This window comes from Bufo bufo, chromosome 8, assembly GCF_905171765.1.
Source record: "Bufo bufo chromosome 8, aBufBuf1.1, whole genome shotgun sequence".
In the NCBI taxonomy this organism is placed as follows: domain Eukaryota; kingdom Metazoa; phylum Chordata; class Amphibia; order Anura; family Bufonidae; genus Bufo; species Bufo bufo.
In genome coordinates this window covers 28,473,049-28,487,586 of record NC_053396.1, presented here as the reverse complement: position 1 = coordinate 28,487,586, position 14,538 = coordinate 28,473,049, and the positions used below count along the sequence as shown (strand labels likewise).

Genomic DNA, 14,538 nt, shown 5'->3' with positions numbered 1-14,538 from the left:
TACTAATGCCCATTCTGCCCCCTTCACTGTAGTAATGCCCTCTGTGCCCCCTTCACTGTAGTAATGCCCTCTGTGCCCCATTTACGGTAGTAATGCCCTCTGTGCCGCCTTCACTGTAGTAATGCCCTCTGTGCCCCCTTCACTGTAGTAATGCCCTCTGTGCCCCATTCACGGTAGTAATGCCTATTGTGCCCCCTTCACAGTAGTAATGCCCTCTGTGCCGCCTTCACTGTAGTAATGCCCTCTGTGCCCCCTTCACTGTAGTAATGCCCTCTGTGCCCCATTCACGGTAGTAATGCCCATTGTGCCCCCTTCACAGTAGTAATGCCCTCTGTGCCCCCTTCATAGTTGTAATGTATTATCAATGGTGTCTTATGCCCCTTGAAAAAAAACTATCCCTATTTACACACTCTGAAAGTGAGAAATCTATGAGAATTTGAAAATATGGGACAAAAAAGAACCTAGCAATCTCACTTTTAAAGCTCCCCCTTGTGGTAGACCATAGGTACTGCATATGTGGCTTAACATTAGTTATGTTTCTGATGGCTGTCATAGAAGTGTCCTTAAAGCGGTTACTATTTATGCAATCCCTTTCTGTAACTGTGACCCCCAGTGCGAGCTCGCCTCAAGGACGCGGCACCTCCATGGCTATAGCAGCAAAACAATGTTCATAAAAAGGATGTTCAGCCTGTGAGTTGTTGTTTGCTGTGCGTGGCCGCTCTGTACTTGACATTCCTTTAATCCGGCATGACCTGTGCATGTATTTGATTCATTATTACAGTACAGGATTAATCCTAGGGATTTTACGGTAGTACGGTATTGATGAGCGACAATCTGTTTGGACGCCATAATTATGTAATGGACTATAGGATGCCGGATTAATGGAATATTTACTCCTGCATTTCTATATTGTATCATTCTCTGGTTTTCTTGGCTTCAGTATTTTACTCAATCTATGAAAATGGCTGATATTAAAGGGATTGTACTATTGGGAATAATATTGTCGACTTGGGGGGGCGCCCACATTCAGGACCCCCTCTAGCACCTTTCACTCTAGATGACTGTATATTGCATGTCGGGCCCTTGACTTCAGTGGGTACCATATAATACTACATTTCCTCTGGGCCCTGACAGCTTCTCCTGGTGATAACAGCTGATTGCCTGGCTTACCACCAGGGGGCGCTGTTTCATTTAAAAGGGTTGTCCTGATGAAATCCCCTTTAAAGGGGTGCGTTGTCTTGAACATTGGTGGCATATCGCTGGGATATGCCACAGTGTCAGATAGGTGCGGGTCCCACCTCAGGTAGCAGACTGCTGTCTCTAGAACGGGACCCCCGAAGAGAGCATATGAGCGACTGCCCTCCATTCATTTCTGCGGGACTGCTTGGCTATTTTTGGAACTCCCATAGAACTGAATGGAGAGCAGGTAGATCTCCTTCACTTTCGAGGGCCCCTTCTAGAGGTAGGTTCGAGGCCCACCATCCTAGCGATATGCCACCAATGTCTAAGATGAGACGACTCCTTTAAGGCAAAGTATGGGTTGCTTTTACTCAACTTGATTGCTTCTTCTCCTTTTTTTTTTTTTTTACCTTAGAATGGAAAAGTCTCTAAAAACAAGAAGAAGAAGTTAAAAAGGCAACAAAAGCGTCAGCAGAAGCTTCTGGAGGAGAGACTGAGGGACATCCACAACATGGAGGAGCTAGGCTCTGGCAACGGCTGTTTAGGCACGCCTATCCCAGACCCGTGTCCGGAGAATGAGCAGTCGTGGGGCTGCCACACAAGCCACGAGGCTGCTGACAACAGGGAGAGTGAGTATCTGCTCTGACACCATTATACTATATGAGACGGTACAATGACCAAACTCAAAAGGGGGGGTCCTTCTCCGAGTGCTGGTTTTCACCCCCAATCCTAGGAACCGAGTAAATTGGGCTTGTTCAGCCTATATCCATTTAACTTAAAGGGGTTGTGCAAGAATGGGTAGGGAAGGGTTTGGTAAATCCCTCAAAGTTTACTTACCTGCTTCCTGGCGCTGACTCCGCACTGCTGCTCCTCCAGGCCTGCAGTGCTCTGCTGGGCTCCCTCGCCATTAACATCGCTGCAGCCAATCATTGGCCATGGCGGGGACTGGATCCCCTTGCGTCATGTGACATAAGAAGAGCTGGTCACTGCCACAGACAGTATTTGGCTGCAGCCATGTCAAACCAGATGTTTACAGCAAGGGAGCCCAGCGGAGCATCGCAGGTCAGGAGGAGAAGAATTGGGGAGCCAGCTCTGGGAAACAGGTAAGCTTCCCTTTACAGCTCCGGCCAAGTAGGAAGGGGTTGCCAAAATTTCCCCCATTCTTGTACAACCCCCTTTAAATGGGACTGAGCTCCACCTCAGCCACGTGACTAATGAATGTGACGTCACTGACCTAAGAAGAAGTCTCACCAAGCTGATATGTGGGGGTGCCAGAAGTTGGACCCCTAACAATCAGATATGGATGACCTGACCTTTAACGGTAGCCATACACTTTAGATAGGGGATCAGCAACCTCCAGCACTCCAGCTGTTCTGAAACTACAACTCCCAGAATCTTCCTTTCACTTCTATGGAAGTTACAAGAACAGCCGTTTAGGTGTGCATGCTAGGAGTTGTAGTTTCACAGCAGCGGGAGTGCTGAAGGTTGCTGATTCCTGCTATAGATGAATATTAGCCATAGCAGGGAGGGGGGGGGGGAGATTAGATTGTTTGATGTCAGCATGGCGGTCCTTTTGTTCTCAGAGGTGTTTGGAAGCAGGTTTCCCTATTAGGAATACATGATCAAATATCCTGTATTATTGGATGGTTATTGAAAAGTATATAAAACTGTGCCGGATTGTCAGACCATCCAGTGATCCAGAATATCTTTCTATCTACCACACCAGATTGGAGGCAGATAAAATACAGTTTACTGTATACGTGTATGTAGATACGGTGACTATAATGACTGTATATCTGAAGTACAGTACAGACCAAAAGTTTGGATACACCTTCTCATTCAAAGAGTTTTCTTTATTTTTATGACTATGAAGACATCAAAACTATGAATTAACACATGTGGAATTATATACATAACAAACAAGTGTGAAACAACTGAAAATATGTCATATTCTAGGTTCTTCAAAGTAGCCACCTTTTGCTTTGATTACTGCTTTGCACACTCTTGGCATTCTCTTGATGAGCTTCAAGAGGTAGTCCCCTGAAATGGTTTTCACTTCACAGGTGTGCCCTGTCAGGTTTAATAAGTGGGATTTCTTGCCTTATAAATGGGGTTGGGACCATCAGTTGCGTTGAGGAGAAGTCAGGTGGATACACAGCTGATAGTCCTACTGAATAGACTGTTAGAATTTGTATTATGGCAAGAAAAAAGCAGCTAAGTAAAGAAAAACGAGTGGCCATCATTACTTTAAGAAATGAAGGTCAGTCAGTCAGCCGAAAAATTGGGAAAACTTTGAAAGTAAGGGCTATTTGACCATGAAGGAGAGTGATGGGGTGCTGCGCCAGATGACCTGGCCTCCACAGTCACCGGACCTGAACCCAATCGAGATGGTTTGGGGTGAGCTGGACCGCAGAGTGAAGGCAAAAGGGCCAACAAGTGCTAAGCATCTCTGGGAACTCCTTCAAGACTGTTGGAAGACCATTTCAGGGGACTACCTCTTGAAGCTTATCAAGAGAATGCCAAGAGTGTGCAAAGCAGTAATCAAAGCAAAAGGTGTCTACTTTGAAGAACCTAGAATATGACATATTTTCAGTTGTTATGTATATAATTCCACATGTGTTAATTTATAGTTTTGATGCCTTCATAGTCATGAAAATAAAGAAAACTCTTTGAATGAGAAGGTGTGTCTAAACTTTTGGTCTGTACTGTATGTGTAGAGATTCTAACAAACCTGGATGAGATTTTTCTGATATTTCCTCATCAGATCCTATCCCATCCGTCCCTGGGGACAGTGAAGGTGCAGACTCCTCCTTAGGAAGCGGAGGCACCACTTATCTCGCCCAAAGTCCGCAGTCCTCCGGCACATATGAGAACTGCAATGGGTACAACAGTGGTCCTCGGGGCATCAGTCCAGACACCCACACCTCTGGCTTCTCCAGCTCTGCGTTCTCCGCCACCTCAGGCTCCGCCATATCTGGGTTCTCTGAAGGACGGGAAAGAGGAAGCCTTCTGTCCCCAAACTGTAAGTCCAGCACAGACACAACGGCACCTTGACTTACTGCAGAAATGAGAAATAGGGGGGAAAAAAATGATTCCTTCCCTACATTTACAGTGTCCATCAAAGCTGCAGATTTCCTGGTTAATCCTCTGGACCCACAAAATGCAGACAACATATCGGTGAAACTTGCAGACTTGGGCAATGCATGCTGGGTGGTGAGTAAACCGGTTGTGTATATGGCGGCACTAGGTCACAGGTATTGCTTGTGTAGATGACTAGGGCAGTGTTGTTTTCTTTCTGCAGCACAAACACTTCACTGACGACATTCAGACGCGGCAGTATCGTGCCTTGGAGGTTTTAATTGGTGCCGGATATGGAACCCCTGCTGATATTTGGAGCACTGCTTGTATGGTAGGTTATGGCCGGGAGCTTTACGTTTTAGGTGGTTCTCAAGATGGCGGCGATATAATATTAGTAATGACGAGATCAGTACGATATTACTTAAAGTACACAGGAAAGCCCTGGGGGAACATTCACAATTATTCTGGCTTCAGAGTTGGAATTTCCATGCATTCCCTGCTTGTTCAGGATCTGCTTGAACGCTTGTTTCCATTATCTGCTGGTCTCGGACTCAAAATGCAATAACTGATGTATATTATTCACCTTGGCCACTGTCATGTATTCCTCCCATAGGCCTTTGAGCTGGCGACAGGAGATTACCTCTTTGAGCCTCATTCAGGGGAGGATTACACACGTGATGAAGGTATGCTACTACTCGCCCTATGCACTTGTGTCTAGGAATGTTTTCAGATGATGTTTTTCATTTAGAGCCATTTTAAAAGGCATCTGTCAGCAGATTTACACCCATGACACTGGCTGACCTGTTGCATGTGCTCTTGGCAGCTGAAGGCATCTGTGTTGGTCCCATGTTCATATGTGTCCGCATTGCTGAGAAAAATGATGTTTTAATATATGCAAATGAGCGCCTAGGAGCAACGGGGGCGTTGCCATTACACCTAGTGGCTCCGCTCTTTCTGCAACTGCCGCCCCCTCTCCACTTAAGGTGAAGTCAGATCCAGGCGTGATGATGTTTTCACTGCCTGGTCCTGTCAATCAAAGTGCAGAGGGCGCAGCAGTTGCAGAGAGAGCAGAGCCCCTAGGTGTAATGGTAACGCCCCCGTTGCTCCTAGAGACTCATTTGCATATATTAAATCTAAGCAATGTGGACACATATGAACATGGGACCAACACAGATGCCTTCAGCTGTCAAGTGCACATGTAACAGGTCAGCCAGTGTCATAGGGACGAATCTTCTAAAAGATGCCCTTTAAGAATGCTGGAGAATTGTATGAATTGCCCATTGACATTGATGGCATCAGTGTAGTTATGACCACTTTACACTGGTTGAACCTTTCATTCCTGATAATTGGGAGGAAGTGAGTTGCATTTACATGCAGCAATCATCTCTCTATGGGGATGAGGAACGGCTCATCCCCATAGAGAATCTGTGTTTTCAGGCAGTAGATGCTGCTGTATAGACTGCACGATCTGCTGCCCAGAGATGATGATTTCGATGGCAGCATCAACGGTACTTTCGCCCAATGAACAAACGCACCACCTTCACACAGGACAATCATTGGGAACGAGAGTTCCTAGGAATACTCCTTCCTGATAATTGCCCCAAGCATTGATCCACGTAAAGGGCTCAAAGACAACCCTGAAATATTGGACCCCAACAGCAATGAGAACATGCTCCTTTATGGATATTTTAGAACAGATTTTCTTGTCTCCTTCCTCCAAAATTGTTGTGTAGATTTTGTTAGAAGGCAGTTGTATCATTCAGTATACATCCGGTTCATGGTTTGATTGCCATTTTATTTAAAGTGCGCCTCCGGTTTCAGAAAACCTTTGGCATATCCCAGAGACATGTCAGTGGTTTTAATTGGTGAAGGTCTAGGTGTTGAGAACCCCACCAATCACTTAAAGGGGTTGTCTCACTTCAGGTAAGCTACTTTCACACTGGCGTTTTGGCTTTCTGTTTGTGAGATCAGTTCAGCGCTCTCACAAGCGTCCAAAACGGATCAGTTTTCCTCTAATGCATTCTGAATGGAAAAGGATCCGCTCAGAATGCATCAGTTTGCCTCCGTTCAGTCTCCATTCCGCTTTGGAGGCCGACACCAAAACACTGTTTGCAGCGTTTTGGTGTCCGTCTGACAAAACTGAGCCAAACGGATCCGTCCTGACACACAATGTAAGTCAATGGGGACGGATCCATTTTCTATGACACAATCTGGCACAATATAAAACGGATCCGTCTTCCATTGACTTTCAGTGGTGTTCATGACGGATCCGTCTTTGCTGTGTTAAAGATAATACAAACTGATACGTTCTGAACAGATGCAGACGGTTGTATTATCTGATTGGATCCGTCTGTGCAGATCCATGATGGATCCACACCAAACGCAAGTGTGAAAGTAGCCTAAGTTGCATTTATCATGTAGAGAAAGTGAATACTAGGCACTTACTAATGTATTGTCTATTATAGGGTTGTTGCGGGTATCGAAATTTCGATACCCAATCGATACTTTTGTCCCGGTATCGATACGATACCGGGATTTCCGTTTTTTCGATACTGGGCTGCGCTTCTGCGCAGTCTAGTATCTCTGAACATGAGCGCGCTGCTATCGGCGCGCTCATGTTCTCTCTCAGCAGCACGGGGAGAAGGAAGCTGTCCTCCCTCCCCCTGTGCTGCTGCCGCTGCCACCAATGAGAAGAGAGGGGCGGAGGAGGGGCGGCAATGAGAAGAGAGGGGCGGAGGAGGGGCGGCAATGAGAAGAGAGGGGCGGAGGAGGGGCGGGCGCACTGCGCCACCAATGATAGGATTACTATCGGAGCGATGGGAGGAGACATCAGCTTCACTAGTGGGCGTTCCTTTTCCCTGCGCTGCGATTGGACAGCGCTACAGCCAGGGAGAAGGAACGCCCACTAGTGAAGCTGATGTCTCCTCCCATCGCTCCGATAGTAATCAGCAGCATGTGGAGCAGGAGAGGAGACAGTAATGGGGCACTGCAGGCGAACGGAGCGGCGCCCAGGACTAAATGGTGAGTGCTGAGACATCGCTGGGCGCCGCTCTGTGTGGCCTAATAGTGAAAGTCTGGACTCATATACAGTAGTCAGTCTTTAACACATACAGGAGGCGGGTGCCGGCAGCAGAATCGCATTGCCGGCACCCTGCCCCTGACAGGGAGCTGCGATCAGCGGCAGTTAACTGCCGCTGATCTGCTAGTACCCGCCTCCTGTATAAAGGGGTAAAATCATTGGTGGTGCAGTGTGCCCCCCCCCCCCTCAATCCCCCCATCCCATTAAAATCATTGGTGGCACAGTGCGCCGGCCCCTCTCAACCCTCCAGTATTAAAATCATTGGTCGCAGTGGCCACAGGGACCTCTCCACTCCCCCTCATTGGTGGTGCAGTGGCAGCTTCTGATCGGAGCCCCAGCTGTGTAAGCCTGGGGCTCCGATCGGTTACCATGGCAGCCAGGACCCTACAGAAGCCCTGGTTGCCATGGTAACATCCCTGATGCTGTGTGCACAAAGCACAGAGCAGCAGGGACAGTGTGGAGTCCTATTCACCCTGATAGAGATCTATCAGGGTGAATAGGAAAAGGGATGAAAGATCCCAGGTTCTAGCCCCTAAGGGGGGAAATAGTTATTAAATAAAAAGTGAAAAAAAAAACAACACTAAAATATGAAGTATAAATCACCCCCCTTTTCCCAATTTCACATATAAAATATATAAATAAACATATTACATCGCCACGTCAGAAAAGTCCAAACTATTAAAATATAAAAAAAAAATCTAGGTGGTGAATGCCGGAACAGAAAAAATAAAATAAAAACTGCGCGATTCGCCATTTTTAAAAATGAGGAATGCACGTGGCTTTTTTTGTTTATTTTTTTCGCGTGGTATCGAATGGTATCGAGTATCGCAATACTTTTTCATGGTATCGAAACCGAATCAAAAATTTGGTATCGCAACAACTCTAGTCTATTATCCATATTGCATCCTTTGCTGGCTGGATTCATTTTTCCATCACATTATACACTTTTCATTTCCATGGTTACGACCACCCTGCAATCCATCAGCGGTGGTCGTGCTTGCACACTATAGGATAAAGCATCAGCCTCTCTGATGGCCGGGACCGTGGGAGTACACATAGGCTAGTGCTTTATCCTATATTGTGCAAACGTGACCACCACTGATGGATTGCAGGGTGGTCTGTAACCATGGAAGCGAGCAGTGTATAATGTGATGGAAAAATGAATCCTGACAGCAAAGGATGCAATATGGACAATCACAATACATTAGTAAGTGCCTCGTATTAACTTTCTCTACATGATAAATGCCATTTGCTGAAGTGAGACGACCCTTTTAAAGAGGCAGAAGCTTTCAGCTGCTTGGCTCTTCTATGAGAAGTTGGGTTCGCCATGTAGAGTGTGCACACTGCTCTGCTTATGTCTCCGAGGAGATCTGAGCAAAGCCAAACACAGCAGTCCTATGTAAATTGATACGGGCACATGTGGGGCAGTGAACAAGCATGGTTTGTTCCCGATCATTGGCTCTTTTGAAAGTGCCCATAGTGTGCGTGTCTGAGATTGGGAATGAGCCCCATTGAATATGTACAGTCTGTGTATGGCGCTGCAGAATATGGTGACCCTAAATGCAACTGAAAATAAATGCAATTTTCATCTAATTGTCAATTCTGTCTTGTTCCAGATCACATAGCACACATCATTGAGCTTCTGGGAGACATCCCCCCACATTTAGCACTGTCAGGCCGTTACTCCCGAGAGTACTTCACAAGAAGAGGTAAGTGACGGACACACAATTGGCTGCTATTCGGGGCTCATAAATGGAACCAAATGACAGGGACCAGGTAGCTAGACCACCTATAAATGTACTACCTATAAATGTACTACTAATTTTTAACCCTTTCCCAACATCTACATCATAGCTGCCGAGTGCCTGTCATAACACCAGTCACAGAATTTTTTACCTCTGAGATGTCCTGATTGTCAATTGTGACCACAGCATCTGAGCAATCAAATACAAGATAACTGGAACTGTCCGGTGTCTGTGGCAGCCTCGGGCTTTCTGAACTTAGTGATTCTTCCATAGACTGCAATCGCATGTTCAGGTCAAAAAATACATGTGGAAAAAACAGTTTAAAAAAATATATGAAAAAACCCCTAAAAGATATAAAAATCCAATCACCCCCTTTCCCCATTTTAAAAATAAGTGATAAATAAATAAAGATAATTAGTATCACCGCTTCTGAAAATGCCTAAACTATTAAAGGGGTTTTTCGAGATTGTGATATTGATATCTGATTAGCTGTTTGAGGAGGCTGCGGCACCGTGCGTCGGACAGCGGCTGTGCTTGGTATCGCAGCTCAGCGCCATTCACTTGGCACCTTGGCCATGTGACCAATTTAATGGGATGTCAGTGGCCTAGGAAGAGGCGGCATCTCTCACCAGACCACTGCGGTCTCTTCAAACAGCTGATCAGTGGGGGTGCCGGGAGTCGGACCCCCGCCGATCTGATATTTATTACCTATCCTGAGGATAGGTCATAAATATCAAAATCCCACAAAACCACTTTAAAATATAATACTGTTCTCCTATATGGTAAACGGTGTAACGGGGAAAAAAAATCTAAATGTCTGATTAGACGTTTTTTTCATTGGGTCACCCCCACCAAAAAGATTGACTAAAAAGTGATCAAAAATGTCATACAAATCCCATAATGGTATCAATAAAAGCGACATATCTCCCTGTAAAAATGAGCCCTCGCACAGCTCCGTAGACCTGAATATAAAAAAGGTACGGGGATCAGAATATGGCGATTCAAAGAAAAAAATCTATTGAAACGTAAGAAAAACTATGTGTGTTATTTGTACTGACGTGCAGAATGAAGTCACATTTTTCCTTAATAGGGAACGCTGTTAGGGTCCATTCACACGTCCGTTTTTTTCTTTCCTGATCTGTTCCGTTTTTTGCGGAGCAGATCTGGACCAGTTCTGAACCCATTCATTTTCAATGGGTCCTGGAAAAAATCGGACAGCACAATGTGTGCTGTCCGTTTCCGTTGTTCCGTATGTCCGTTTAAATATAAAACTTGTCCTATTCTTTTCCGCAAAATTCGGATCCTGGTACAATACAAAGTCAATGGATCCGCAAAAAACGGAAGACATTCGGATGTCATCCGTTTTATGCGGATTCCGTTCCTGGAAATTACATTTTAATTTTTTTTTTATTATTATTTTTTTTTTTCAAAGAAATCCAAACAACTTTATTTGCTTATTCAAATTTATACATGTTTTTGTTTTTTTGCGGATCCGCAAAAAACGGATGACATACGGAAACATTTTCAGGAACAACGGATCCGCAAAAAACGGACCGAAAATCGGGATATAGAAAAATACTGACGTGTGAATGTAGCCTAAAAATGTAGGCCGTAAATTATTTTATTTTATTTTTCTACCCCATTTAGAATTTTTTGCCAGCTTCCGACTACATTGTGTGCGATATTAAATGGCGCCATTAGAAAGTACAACTTGTTGTGCAAATAAATTCTACGCCATTTCTTCTACCTTGACGATAGAGAACATAGAACGAAGGGGATGCTTTATTTATTTCCAGAAACGGCACCATTTTTATCCATATCGCACGTCTGGTATTCACATAAATGTGGCCGAGCTGCAATACCAGACACAACCAATGGACAAGAATGGAGCCGTTTCCATGGGAAAACACAATTCTAGTATGCCGGTAGTTAACTCTACTTTCCTTACAGGGGAACTTCGGCACATACAAAACCTGAAGCACTGGGGCCTGTTCGAGGTCCTGGTGGAGAAGTACGAGTGGTCACTTGAAGAAGCCACTCAGTTTTCGGACTTTCTGCTGCCCATGTTGGAGTGTATTCCAGAAAAGAGGGCCACAGCCGCACAGTGCCTGCAGCACCCCTGGCTTAACTCCTAACCCTGGCTACGTGTCTGCTGCTCGGGAGGTCTTGGCACGTCCGGCGGACATCTGTCCTATAAAGGACCCCATTCTACAGATGCGATTTTGATATGACTAATGGTTAGTGGGTACAGATCAGTCAGTAGGAGAATCTGCCACCATCCGGAGATGCGGTGCCTGGTATTATTTGGGTTCTTTTACTTTCTGAAGTTGGGGGTGCGGATGGTATTCTGTAGGGTCCTGTAGTCTACATGATCGACACCCATGCACATGAAGCTTTACATATCGCCTCGCTGTGGAGTAAGACACTTTGTGCCTTATGCCTCAGTTACATCATTGGATCCCAGTGACGAGATAAACGAAATGAATGGTAACTAAGCTGTAGCCTATCCGTTCATTAGGAATATTACCTGCACTGTGCATCGGGAATGTCAAGTAAGTGAGTAGGCTGGATATACAGTCTAATGCAAAGGTTTGGGCACCCCTTGTCATATTCACTACTGTTCACCAGCTTATATCTCTGATGTAGTGCCAATGACAGGTGCAAACGTATAACGCCTTGGACAGAAATCACCGCCTCCAAACATTTCCTGTAGCCAGCTAAGGCTAGGTGCAGATCTGTAGCCAAATTACATTTTTCTGTTAAAGCAGGGATGCTCAGCCTGCGGCCCTCCAGCTGTTACAAAACTACAACTCCCAGCATACCCAGGCGGCCTACAGCAGGGCATGGTGGGAGTTGTGGTTTTACAACAGCTGGAGGGCCGCAAGTTGGGCATTCCTGTGTTAAAGGAATTGCCAGATCTAGCGTGTGCCGGACGACACCGACTGCCATTGACTATAATAGAGTCCGTTGTGTTCCTGGTACGGATTTTGGCACTCTGGCAGACAAAATACCACTTTTTTTTTTTTTATTTGCCGAAATCTGCAAGGGAGGCGGCCACCAGAACCTCCTCCACAGATGTGTACCTCGCCTGCCAGTTTTGTATACTTGCTTCCGAAATGTTTTCCTATTTTTACTTGCAACGTGAAGTCCATTCTAGGAGGAAGGAGCAGTTTGACCCTTGGCTTTTCCCCTTCTGCAGCCAATAGAGAGATTGAGCCTTTCATAGGCCACTTTCACACAGTCAGTTTTTAGTCAGTATTTGATCAGTGACTGCGGGACAAGACCAGGAGTGGAGGATACACAGACATAAGGTACAATGGGAAGATTTGCTCCTGTTCTGTGTTTTTCACCCGCTCCTGGTTTTGCCTCACCTTTATGGAAATCACTGATCAAGCACTGACTTTATGAAAGTGGCGTTAAAGAGCACCTGTCAGCAAGATCCACCATATTAAACCAGGCATACTACCTAGTAGGGTTGATCCTAACTGCTTCTGACATGCACCGTACATAGAAATGTACGGCATATATCTAGTCTTTAAAGGTGGCACCCACTCAGAAGCTAAGAGGATGCCGTAGACCCTGGGTGCCTGCTGTTTTGCACAGCAGACACCCAGAGGTAACGTCTGTAATAACGCCAGTTTTGGACTTTTAACCCCCTCAGATGCCGCGGTCAATTGCGACCATTGCATCTGAGTGGGCTTTCTCCAGGAGACCAGGGCTCCAGGGGACAGGATGGCTCCACCGTACTGTGATCGAGGGAGTCGTTTGTTTACTGTGGCAGCCTTGGGCCCAGCTATGTCCCTGTGGAGCCCTGCCTGGCAGGGCGTGAGAGGAATATAGAGAATCTCCCATAGACTGCAGTGGTAATTCATTGCAGTCTATTGGAGAAGTGATCAGATGATCACGTGTTCAAGTCCCCTAGTATAAAATAAAGTAAAAAAGGCTTTTAAAAATATAAGCATTCCAATAACACCGCCTCGCCCCATATTAAAAATAAACAAAAAAATAAATAAAGTTCACTAGCATCGCCACATCGATAAAATCCCCATACTATTAAAACATAAATGTATTTTTCCTGTACGCCGAACGCCTTAACAGGAAAAAAACTCTAAATGGCAATGCAAAGAAAATTTTTTTTTTTTCGAAAGCTTTTATAATTTTTTCATTATTAAATAAAATAAAAACAATTTGAATGTGGTGTCGCTGTAATAACCCCTTAGCGACCACCAGTATGCCTTTTTACAGCAAGCCAGTCTAGCATGGAGCAGGGGCTCGGCTCTCACATGAGAGCTGCACTCCTGCTTTAACGACCCAGACTGTCGTGGGCAATGGTGCCCGCCACATGTAAGCGGTTACAGAGGGAGCGGACTCCCTCTGTCTTCTTTGGGCACCCTGCAAATGAAATTGCGGGGTGCCAATCTCAGTGCAGGCAGGCCTAGGACTAATGAAGACCCAAGCCTGCCTCCAGCGTTTACCAGTAGGCTGTGCCTCTCTTACGCAGCCTGCTGGTGAATGTCAGTATAGCACTGACATTAAAATTAATTGCATTATAGGAATAGTGCAAGCAATTTTAGAAGCGATCAAAATATCGCCTATTTTAATCCCCTTGTGGGACTATTAAATGGTTTTAAAAGGTTTAAAAAATTCCAATAAAAAAGACGCTCTTTTCCATTATAATCACCGCGTCCGTAACGACCTGCAGTATGCAATTATCCTATACAGTGAAAGAAGCAAAAAAAAATGCCAGAATTGCTGCTTTTTGCTTATTTGCCACACAAAAAATGCAATAAAAACTGAGTTAATATGTTCCCCAAAATGATACCAGTGAAAACTACAAGGCGTCCCACAATAAACAAGCCCTCACACGGCTCTGTAGAAAGAAAGGTAAAAAAAAAGTTATAGGTTTTGGATGCGACGATGCAAAAAAACATTTTTGTCTTTTGAAAAAAAAAAAATAGGTTTTATTGCTCTAAAGTAGTAAAATGTAGGAAATATTTTTAATGGCGAAAAATGATAACATAAAAACTCAGTGGCAGCAGTATTGCTGTTTTTTCCTATGCCCTCCCAGAAAGTTAATAAAAATGAATGCGTAAGAATTAAAAAAACAAGCCCCCAAACGGCTACATGAACGGAAAAATTTAAAATGTTATGGCTCCGGGAAGGCAAGGAGTAAAAAACAAAGAATGCCAAAATCGTCAGGTTGGGGAGGGGTTAAAATGATACCTGTATTGTAAAAATTGGTTGCGGAGTTCTTCAAAAAAAAAAAAGCTTTTATTCTTTATGCACCAAGGGGCACTGAAGCCTTCTTTTGCATAAAGTATAAATGTTTTATTTCAAGACAGGTATCCTTTTAATCAGTAGGAGAAACTTTTACCAAGTGATATGCCTGGTGTACTAGGGTTGATCCTGCTGACAGGTGTTATCCGGTATTAGACAAAGAAAAAAGTGAGCTGCAAA

At 44.9% G+C, this 14,538-nt stretch overlaps 1 protein-coding gene across 1 annotated transcript in view; it reads left to right on the top strand.

Annotated features, from left to right (window-relative positions):
- The window catches only part of SRPK3 (SRSF protein kinase 3), a 38,768-nt gene extending 25,509 nt beyond the window's left edge, over window positions 1–13,259 (top strand). Inside the window, exons 10-16 of the mRNA XM_040405734.1 lie at window positions 1,595–1,808; window positions 3,944–4,201; window positions 4,292–4,392; window positions 4,481–4,588; window positions 4,871–4,940; window positions 8,953–9,045; window positions 11,032–13,259. Coding sequence (XP_040261668.1) covers window positions 1,595–1,808; window positions 3,944–4,201; window positions 4,292–4,392; window positions 4,481–4,588; window positions 4,871–4,940; window positions 8,953–9,045; window positions 11,032–11,216 — 1,029 coding nt within the window. The 3' untranslated portion in view covers window positions 11,217–13,259. The remainder of the gene's footprint in view (window positions 1–1,594; window positions 1,809–3,943; window positions 4,202–4,291; window positions 4,393–4,480; window positions 4,589–4,870; window positions 4,941–8,952; window positions 9,046–11,031) is intronic.
- The last annotated feature ends 1,279 nt before the right edge of the window (window positions 13,260–14,538 follow it).